The 10,727-nt window shown below is 36.8% G+C and overlaps 2 protein-coding genes across 3 annotated transcripts; both read right to left on the bottom strand.

Moving 5' to 3' along the window:
* Positions 1–2,296: 2,296 nt before the first annotated feature.
* LOC126596330 (RING-H2 finger protein ATL47-like) lies at positions 2,297–4,027 on the bottom strand. 2 transcript variants are annotated; one of them, XM_050262880.1, is made up of 2 exons: positions 3,854–4,027; positions 2,297–3,231 (listed from the first exon to the last, which is right to left on the bottom strand). In XM_050262880.1, the coding sequence occupies exon 2, from the start codon at positions 3,219–3,221 to the stop codon at positions 2,358–2,360; it is 864 nt and encodes a 287-aa protein (XP_050118837.1). In that variant the 5' UTR covers positions 3,222–3,231; positions 3,854–4,027; the 3' UTR covers positions 2,297–2,357. The 2 variants fall into 2 exon arrangements, with proteins under 2 accessions (XP_050118837.1, XP_050118836.1); XM_050262879.1 differs by having other exon boundaries at positions 2,297–4,027.
* Positions 4,028–9,240: 5,213 nt separating this feature from the next.
* On the bottom strand, positions 9,241–9,833 carry LOC126596338 (transcription factor PAR2-like). The gene is made up of 2 exons (XM_050262888.1): positions 9,672–9,833; positions 9,241–9,579 (listed from the first exon to the last, which is right to left on the bottom strand). Exon 2 carries the CDS (start codon positions 9,577–9,579, stop codon positions 9,358–9,360), a length of 222 nt encoding a protein of 73 aa, XP_050118845.1. The 5' UTR covers positions 9,672–9,833; the 3' UTR covers positions 9,241–9,357.
* Between the last annotated feature and the right edge of the window lie 894 nt (positions 9,834–10,727).

Genomic DNA, 10,727 nt, shown 5'->3' with positions numbered 1-10,727 from the left:
TCATTTAACCTTAGTTAAATATTTTTGAAAATTCGGAAAATAATATTTAATGTGAAAGTTAACTAGAGTTAGATAAAAAAATACGTGACAGATGATTAGATATATAGTGAACAAACACTATAATTATGATGGCAAATAAAATACTCCCCGAAAAAAATGAAGTGTGAGATTGATTATTGGTTGCCCCATCGGCACGTGTCATTGTTTACTCAAACAATCCTGGTAACCATAACTTTTGAATACAGGTTGGTCAAATTAATAGATATTAGGTAACGTAAACGTAGCAAAATTGCAATCATAGCAATTATTCAATCGCATATTTAGAACCAAACACATGGAAGTGGAAGGGCCTTAATCCCTTGGATTCTCCCAAATCCCCATAAATGTCAAACGCCACCTATTTATCTGTTCATGTCTGTTGACTTTGTATCTCGTGTCGTGGAGTAGTTATTATCGGCATCACAAGAAAGATTATCACCGACAACCGACGCCATCATATTCCATTTTTTATGCCCGTTTCGTGGCGCTTTGCAACATCACAAAGTATGCAAAATCAAAATCATCAACTTGGGGCTACAATGTCATCATCTCTAACCAATCCCACCTTCACATCAAGTGGTTCCCTCTCACTTCAAGTGCTCCACCCTTTATTAATATCGGAGAAATTCTAGTATCTGTTGTCTAGATCATCAGTTTCTTAGTGTACACACTTACGAAAACTTACATGACTCACCTCTTTAAATTTGAGGCTCACCTATGCGTCGTTATTCGACTCATCTCTCTTTCTTTTGGTCTTGTCTGGTGTTCGGATAAAAGAGTTTCTCCTAACATCGGGCATTCTATTTTAATAATCCCAAGCTCTTTGTTTACCAAAATAATAAAAAATCACAAGTTCATTCATTTTCACCCAACTCAGCTCATTTTCCGCAAGTGGCCATTTACCACAATGATGGAAATGAGTTGAGCTCTTACATGACGATGAATTCGAGCTCCGTCGGTTGCTAATCAAACAAAATCTATCGTTTAACCAAAAAAAAACTCAGCTCATTTTTCAACAATACGATATTTAAGATTATTCTAAGTTATGAGATTGTGCTAGTCATTTAGTTATCTAATTCATCATATGTACATTTTTAAAAGATTAAATATTTCCTAGGAAAAAACAAGCAATGGTTAGGCCTAAATTGTTTAACGGTACAAGACTTCCCTAGGATGGTCACATTGTTAGATTCATAAAGGGGCTCAAGAAAATATTAAGATCAATCGCAACTGTGTAAGTTGATCTTAACTATTCATATTTGTAAAAAACAAAAACCAAGAACGGCCAAAAATCAACCCACGAATAAGTGTGAACTCGTCTTAGCACGTTATGAGTTTATGACCCCACCGTTCGCTTGTTCTTGTCAACGTTTCAATCCTAGCACGGCGCACCCCCATCAGTCATCAAAACCACAAGAGTCCCTCATACCCCTTTTCACGATCCCACCATCACTATTATATCTATTAGCTCGTTTGAAAGTGTTTTTAAAATGATTGAAAACGTTTTTAATGAAAATATCTTTAGAACAAATCCTTAATAACAATGTAAGTGAATATTGAAAAAGCACTTGAAGTGCTTTTAGAATCCAAATCTTTTTTTTTATTTTATAAAAACGGTTTCGGTCATTATAAAAACACTTATAAACAAACCATATTTCTTTCTTACGAAAAGATTTCACAGCTGGATCAAAAGAAGAGAAAAGAATGGAATTTTCCAAAAAAGAAGGAAAAAAGAAATATATTCTAGAGACACCCAAAGCAGCCAAAAACCAACACTTTGATATGAAACCCTTGTATTTCCTACAAACCAAGTATGCATGTAAAAAGGCTTCTGCTTCTTCTTTTCCCTTTTTCTTTTTCTGTGTATAAAGACATCGCATGGTTTGGTAAGACATTAAGACCCCATACTTTGGAAGAAAGGACTGTTTCAAATGCATTGGAACTTGGAAGGTAGGGTTTCACATTTTTACAATGCATTATCAACGTTACGAGAAATACCTGGCTGTCATCGGAATATATCCCTTCCACCCGTCACATGATGAGAGTGTATGTTCCCATGTGACAAGTGCTACAAGAAAATGCTAAAATGAACATAAGGCTAAAGTTTAAGGTAAAGTAAAAGCATTTCTCAAAGTCTGACATCTGCATCGAATTTTACTGAAAAGATAAAGTGCTTCTGCAGCAGCACGGCAGTAAAGACATGAAATTCTGGAAGAAAAGCAAAAGCCAAAACTTGTTTTTTGAAGGAAAAAAAAAATGTAAAAGTAGATATTATTGATATATGGAAAAGAAAGATAAATATACAGTGAGAAGGTTCATCATGTACCCTGAGACCTATCAGTCCATGGCAAACCCACAGTAACAGAGGAATTACCCACATGGGTTTCTGCAGAATTTGGAAATTTACCCTTCTTGGGCCACATCCAAATCTTGGATACAGAAAAGCTTTCACCTTTACTTGCACTGTTAATTTTCTTCCCTTCAGCATCTCCACCTCCAACACTGTAATTAGTAGAATTCCCATTTTGTCCACCTCTCCCTCTCACAAGCCTCACGCTATCACCTGCCCTTTTGGGCCTCAAAGCCACCTGCAACTCCAAATCTGCAACCACATATTGGTATGATCCCATGGAGTAACATCTCCTTGCATCCAAATTGCTGCTGCTGGTTTCTCCCTCTACTCTCTCTCCTCCTCCTCCTCCTCCTCCTCCTCCACAACCATCTGCCTCCTCATTTGTGCTTCTAAATTTCCCAAGTCTCACAGAAAACAACTTCTTCTCACCGACAATCTCATTCTCTGCAGACTTTTGACCAACCCCATTTCCTCCATTTCCCAAAGAACCATCTTGTTCGATCAGATCATCAAAATCGAAAACCGGGTTTTCGATAGCAACCCCTGGGGTGTAGAGGGTCCCTCTACAAAGAGGGCAAGTCGAATTAGACAGCAACCATGTGTCGATGCAATCAATGTGAAAAGCATGACTGCAAACTGGGAGCAATCTCAGCTGATCCTTCTCACAAAACTCACAGAGACAAACTGGACAATCAAATGGTTCTTTCAAACCCTTAATCTCTTTGTAAAGGAACACAGGGAGAGCATCAATGAAAGCTTGATCTAAGCCGGAATCGTGAAGGTGGAAGAGCTGCTGTAATTGTCTCTGGAAATCTTCAGAGCCAGACATTTCTGGGTATCTGTTGGATTCAGATATGGATGAAGATCTATGCTTTGTGAGAAATCTAACAAGCAGGTGGATGATTCCGGATACGAAAAATATTACAGCTAGAACAATTATGATAAAAAGAACTGATGGGCTAATTTTACCCACAGAGGATGATGACGGTGGAGAGGAAAGCAAAGTCCTTTCCCTGATTTGAGCTTGATTCCAAGACATTTTAGGGTAGTGGCATACTAAATTCAACATCAAATTCTAGGATTTTCTCAGAAACCAAACACCCCACACTTTCTCACCTTTTTGTAAAAACCAAGAAAATCAGATTCCTTGCTTGCATTCAGATCAAACCCAACTCATACTTTGAAGTAAGCAACACAACAAGCAACAGGCACACTATTTCTTGTGATCTCAACAAACCTAATTCAGATTTGGTCAACAATGTGCAGAAAAATAAAAACTTTGACCCAATTCAGAAGTCTACCTACTGCCACTGGTTCTAGAACCACCACCACCTCTGTGTTTTCTCAAATTTCAGTTCAGAAATGCAACCAAAATACTGGAGTTGAAGTTGAAGAACATAAAAAATATATATAAAAAAAAAAAGAAGAAGGCAGGAGCTGTCCAGTTTGCAGTTTACCGACCTGAAAAACTGGAAAACCTGCCATTAACGGAGCCCATTTGAGTCTTTGACATGTGCGTCTTGTCTTGGACTTGGACAGTGTAGCAGGTGATGAAAAATAAAAATAAAAATAAACCCTAAAGAATACGATTTGGGCGGGCGGTACTCATTGAGATTTGAGGAGGGGTTTTAATTTATTTATGTTGGAAAGTAGTGTGGTTAGCGGCAACAAAAAGAGCTAGTCCGAGGGTAAAATTGTCATTTGGAAATATAAGAACAGTAACCTCGTACGTGTCAATCATGGAAGGACCCAGCTTTCTTTAGATTTTTGCCAATTTTCAGGTACATATTTGGATTTTGTTGCCGATTTTACTGTGCAAGTTTGCCATCTCTGCCTCTGTGTTGGCTTTTTTACCAACCAACCATTGTGATTGGCTGGTGCCCATTTCTTTGTGGGTCCAAAATTATTTGGTCAATGGACTTTTAATAGTCCAATTTGAAGATCTCGCAAGTTGAAATGGGGCTCAAAAGCCCAATTACGAAATGCACCTGTCTATTGAATGATTTGATTCAAATAAATTTATGTCAAACTCGTCATCTATACAAGTCGAACGTAAATCACATTGTGTGACTGAAGTTTATACTTCTATGATGATGGAGGTATATAATGATTAGGTATTATTCTGATTTCAACTTCCCTGCACATTAAAACACGTAGAGAAACAAAACATTAGTGGGTAATGGGTGACACATTAAAATTAGTAATTGAACAACCAAGTATCAGATCAACTAGAAAGACGCAACTAGGTATCATTCTAATTAATAGCTTTTTCAATTTGAAATGAGTAAATCATGCATCTAACAAATCCGTGCTTATTGTACAAAACCAAGCAATAAACAAACTGTCTGAAAGATAATATTTAGGTATTCATTAGTGAATATTTTATGTACTCAGTTTTTTACTTGGTCTAATAAAAAATTGTCATGTGTTTTTTGTTTTTAAAGTTCAAAAAACATGTGTTATAATATTATGAGAAATTTTATTTGAACCTATGTAACTTATTTCTAGACCCAACTTATTTTTACACCCATATTACTTTTAATTAAACTACGAGTATGTCTTTAAACCCAAATTTACTACCTAAATTATCATCACAAAACCAATTCAATTTGTAAATTTATCTATACACCCATTTATCTACAATATAGTAGCCAAAATCTCTATCACTGCCTCACACCCAATATCTGCTTCTAGGCAAGGCAACCCTAAATTATCTCAGAAATCAAACCCACAAGAAAACTTCAAAAGATTCGTCCTTGAAAATTTTGAATTCTTGCAACTTAGTGTCATTTTGAAAGTTGGAAGATCTCACCGCCCTATGGGGTTCTTCTTCAAGAACTATTTTGAGAGGTGAAAATGGTTTCAATTTTCTTTGAATTTTTTGCTTCTTTTTTTTTTTGGAAAACTAAATTTTTTGCTCTCTAGAAATAGAGTTTTATGTTTTTTTTTTTTAAATTTTTCCATCAATTGCTTCAATGCATCTTTATTTGATTTTTTTTTCATAAAGTTTCAAATTTCCAAAATGGGTTTTCGAAGACCCAACGCAGCAGAGGCCAGTGCTGATGAAAGATTTCCTGATTTGATCTTTTTCGTAAAGCTTGTTTTTCCTCAAGTGTAACATCCCACATCGTCCAAGGGAGTAATCCTTAAATGTATATTTTCATCCCTACCTAACACAAGGCCTTTTGGGAGCTCACTCGCTTCAGGTTCCGTCGGAACTCCAAAGTTAAGAGAGAAGATGGCCAGAGCACTCCCATGATGGGTGATCCACTGGGAAGTTGCTCGTGAGTTCCCAAAAACAAAACCGTGAGAACGTGGTCCGGTCCTAAAGCGGGGATGTGACATATATACCTCCAAAACTGACGGGATAAAACAAGCAGAGAAGCCAGCTGTTGCAGATACTTGATAAAATGGCCAATGGGTGTTGCAAGTCAAAGGTCCTCTTGATATTTCAACAGGGTCCATCTTCTTCAATAGACACCCAATATTGTTTTTGCATGTATATATTTGCCCTATTTTCCATTTTCTGTGCTGTCGAAATTAGCATCTGCGCACTAATTAATCAAATAGACGCAAATTTAAAACCCATACATTTGAGTGCTTGATGATATCTCACATGTAAATGTAGAGAGATATAGAGGGACGCAAATATTCCGCTTCATTGATGAAATGACAGTTTTTAAGTATGATTTATGTAGCATTAGAAAACCACTTGTGTTATTAGAGCAAGTCCAATGGAGGAAAAATTGCCCAGCACCCAGCTTAAAAAATAGGCCAGGACCCAGCTAATTTGCTCCAGCCGACCCAATTGCCCAGCACCCAGCCCATGCCAGTCTCTAGCCCAGCCCATTTTTGACTAACCAAGGGACTGGCCTGTTTGTTTTTTTGCATTGGCGCGTGGCCTTCACGCTCGCGTGGGCGCGAGTAGGAGACAAGAAATCAGGCGGCGGGGCCCGCGCGCAGGCTCACTCAGACCACAACCCGGGCTCGGCGACGTGGCCCACTTGAAGCCGTTGGATTTTCAACGGCTAGTTATTCTAGACCGTTAGATTTTCAACGGTAAAAAAAAATTGAATTTCACTTTTAAACTGGACCGTCCGATCACAGATCAACGGTCCACGTTTTTCCCCCAAAAAATTAAGAATTCACTTTTAAAAAATACAGAAAATTTTTAATAAATTTTAGATATTATTATTATTATTATTATTTTATTTTTTATAAATTTAGAAATTAAAAATAAAATTATTATTTTATAATAAAAATAATAATATTTTAATAAAATGGACTAGGCTATTTTTTGTTAGGGGTGGAGATGCTTTGGCCTATTACTGTTCAATGAAGTCTATTACTGTTCACTTGAGTGGATAAATGCGCTGGGTGCTAGCACAAAGTCCTTAGGGGTGGACTTGCTCTTAAATGTACATCGAGTTTGTTTTTGGTTCCTTTCAAGGTTTCGATACTCGTATCATTTCTTCTCTGAGAATCCAACCTATTCCTCGTAAGGCACCTACTATTCTTCATGTGATTTGGTCTCCTCCTTGGTTTACTTGGATTTAACTTAATATAGATGGTTTGTCTAAAGGAAATCCTGATCCTGTTGCATGTGGATGAGTTTTCAGGGATTGCCATGGTTAGTTTCTTAGTGGCTTTCGCCAATGCATTGGTGTTTGTAACTTTTTTTTTTTTGCAAAATTATCACCAATTATTATTGGCGTAGAAATTGCATATCAACGGAGTTGGTATTGTCTTTGATTGGAAAGCGACTATTCGAGTGTTATTTCCACTCTCCAATCGATTGATTTTGATCCTCCTTTAGCCATATGTTGATTCACACATTTATATTATAACACGTGCATTAGTAAAATCATACAATGATTCGACCGTCACGCCAAAAAATTTCTCCTTGTGGACCTCATGCCAATTATTAGAATCATGTACAAAAGCTCAAGCCTGGTCTACGTTTTATGTCTAACTGAAAGATGAAGTTGCTTGTATATATCTGAAAACCAATGAATTCAGTTCAGTACAAATATTGCTGGAAGTTAATGACGAAGCTCGGATGGTAGGCCATGGAATACCACGTTCTTTGGTCTGGCAGTCGTATCTTTTTTGCCAAGCACTTGTTTAACTCATGGTACAAACCATGAAACTGAGTACTTTATGCGACCTACTGGAACTATTTTCTTTTCACCTTGAGTTACTTTGTTACACAGATTTTGTAGAGCACATATTCTGCATGAAGAGATTAGATACACACCAATTGGTGTAGAAGTAAAGCTCCTTACAGACATGGCTGGTCACTTTAGGAATGTTTTATTTTCCACCCTAACATACTTTAAATTAATTTGCTTCGATCAGTTAAAAATAGATGTAGATTAGGTTAGTTGACTAGTGCATAATATTTGGCCTCTTGCATCCAAAGCTCAAAGCCCCTCCTTATAAATTTGATTAAGAATGTTGTGTTAATAGAAAATAATGGGAATTAATTGGCCAAATGATCATTTTTTCACATTCTACTTGCTGAAAATGATTAGAGTTAAATCTGTCGTCAAAATTTGTTCGCTATGTCATCAATTTTTAACAACTAGCTCGTTGATATCTGATGAATACGTCGTCGATATTTAATTTTAATCAGTTCAACAATTGAGATTTGATCTCCAATCATTTCAGCCGATGTTCCCAAAAAATAATTGACCTTATGGAAGCCAAGTTAGGAATTAAAGTAGGAATTGTGGTGGCGGATATTACAACCAAAATAAAGACACTAACTTCCCAACTGCTTTAGAAGTTTCTTTCATAAGATTCATAAATATAACGCAGGGTTCGTTTACTCTTCTAAGTGACTTGTTGTCTAGGGAACAAAAAATAGCCTCAACATCTCTCTCTCTTTTCATTGCGTTTTTGTTGTGATTTAGCCTCAAACTTGTCCAGGTTAGCCAAATCTTCCTCAAACTTGTCCAGGTTAGCCAAATCTTCCTCAAACTTGTCCAGGTTAGCCAAATCTTAGTAAATAAAAAATCTTACATATAACACTAAATTTTCACTTATCCAAGCGCTCAAAACGCCCATCGAGTTCCACTCAAAAAATTGCTCAAACTCTTCATAGCAGCAATGATAGTGCAGTATCATTTATGCCTTCCATGCATGTAAATTATTAAGTTGATTTGGGATTCCCATATTATTTTTGAAAGAGAGCTACCAAAAGGATGAAAACAAATATTCCAAAATCGGGGGTTTCAATCTACTGGAATTCAACTCGGATTCAGTTCAGCCTTATTCGCCAGACATAGATTACCTATGGCGTATTCTTATTAATCGCTGCAGATTATCTGTGGGTTCCTCTTTGGTGGTATCAGATGTATTATTCAGGATGCAATACATTCAGAATATTCTAACATGTATGATATCTATGGCTATTGGGCAACAAAGGACACAGTGTATATTGAAATGTTGAAATCTGCAGGCTTTGCCAATTTTTCTACTAGTGTACGTTGCATACAAGAGATTACGCAGTAAATAAGCTGGGGTAGCTAGACTCCCTCCGTTAATGAGAAACTTGTATATCTCCCAAATTTTGATTGAATTGGCCTAAACCTCAAACCTGCAGCATTGCGTGCAGGGAAATCTATGTTAAATTCGAAGCGAGGTGGATCATCAGTTCGTGATAATTAGAATAAAGTCTCAGGATCTTAAAAAGAAAAACCCTAGCTAGAAATGTTACAAGCTGCGGCCAGCAATAGAAGAGAAGAAGCGAAATTCGATAATTATCTAGAAAATATCCTACTTAAAAAACCAATATATGGAACCAAATGGCATTCGATCAAGACCATACATATATAAAACAGGCATGGAGGAAAATTAATATATATTAAGAGAAATAACAAACATTTAATTACCATCATACATAATTTAATAAAACCAATTAAGGTCGAAATGCATGGCATCACAAATTCACAAGTAGACTCTCATAGCTTGTAAATCTTGGAAAGCGCTTGCAAAACATTAAGTTGCAACCTCAGCTGAAGTATATAATCCGCGGTTTGAAGAAAAAGCCGGTCCGTCTTCAACCTTCTCCCTCCTGGAATCAACATTTGCAGCTTCTTCACCTTCACTTGCACCATCGACCTGCCTCCTCCACCACGACCTCCCACCGCCTGCCTCCGCCTCCTCATCTTCATCGTCTTCATCTTAGATGAAGAAGAATAACCTCTCAGGCCATGAAAATTATTCATAATGTATGGTAGTTTCCAAGCTTGCTAGCAAGTACAAATAATGTTACCTGTACAAAGGCAAAGGCAACCCAAAAATTGCCAAGGAAACCCAGAGAAAGAATGATTCGTTGAAAGTTTGCTTCCAGAATTGAGAGAGATGATGAATGATGGAAGAGGGCTGAGGGCTATGCTCTATAAATGAAGGCAACACTACTAAATAGTAAATAGGACGACGGGGCCATGTGAGCCGAGCAATTCATGATTTTGTTTGTAATTTGGCATTTTGGACGTGTGTGGGCCGAGGGACACCTTCGAATTTTCTCTCACGAACACAAATTTGTTGTCGTTTGCCATATGGGGGGACCCCCTTTAGACTTTACCTCCAAAGAGACCCATGCACGTGTCTGCCAGCCCCTCTAGCTAGGTTTTCGATATGACTGCTATACCGTGCGGAAGAATACAAATTTTTTTATAGTGGTTTATATTCAAGTTTTAATTGCATCAAGAATGTTTGTCATAAAACTTCACACTGGTAAATTTTTCACACCTATGTAAGTCTTTCCGGTCTCTAGAAATATGAATTGTAGTGGTGAAGCCACCAGTTAGTTCTTTTTTTTTAAGAAATAAAAGTTGGAAACAAATATCTGATTCAACTTTTAAATTTTTAGATGTATTAAGGTTTTTTGTAATAAGATTTCACGCCTAGTTCATTGCACGTGTGATTAAGTTGGAAACAATATAAGTGTAATTAGTAAAGAGTCGTTGGTTCGTCTCTCAAAATTTTGACATCATGTAGCATTAGTTATCCTACTCAAAACTAAAATGGATTGATTTAGTATTCAGATAATCGTGAATCATGTGGTTGGAACTCCGAAAAAAAAATTTGCCCTTCATTTCTTTTTTGTTACTCATCAAGGAAGAACGTATGATGTTTTTCATACTCTAGATTAGAATTTTTGTTAGGTTAGTATATCAACAATGTCGTCTTATAACTTATAAATTAATAATACTAATTAAGTTAGACCAATGTCGATCACACTCAAAAGTTTTTCTTTCGTTCACTCGGACATAAAATTCTTAGACAACGCTCAAAAAGTTATAGAAAGCCTTACATTCTAGAAATT

The sequence above is a fragment of the Malus sylvestris genome, chromosome 13 (genome assembly GCF_916048215.2).
Source record: "Malus sylvestris chromosome 13, drMalSylv7.2, whole genome shotgun sequence".
Classification (NCBI taxonomy): domain Eukaryota; kingdom Viridiplantae; phylum Streptophyta; class Magnoliopsida; order Rosales; family Rosaceae; genus Malus; species Malus sylvestris.
Note: the sequence above shows the minus strand (reverse complement) of the source record. Positions and strands in the feature narration are given on the sequence as shown.

Excerpts from the sequence above, each read along its gene's own strand:
- LOC126596330 (XM_050262879.1), bottom strand. The coding sequence starts at position 3,461 with ATGTTGAATTTAGTATGCCACTACCCTAAAATGTCTTGGAATCAAGCT.
- LOC126596338 (XM_050262888.1), bottom strand. The coding sequence starts at position 9,579 with ATGAAGACGATGAAGATGAGGAGGCGGAGGCAGGCGGTGGGAGGTCGT.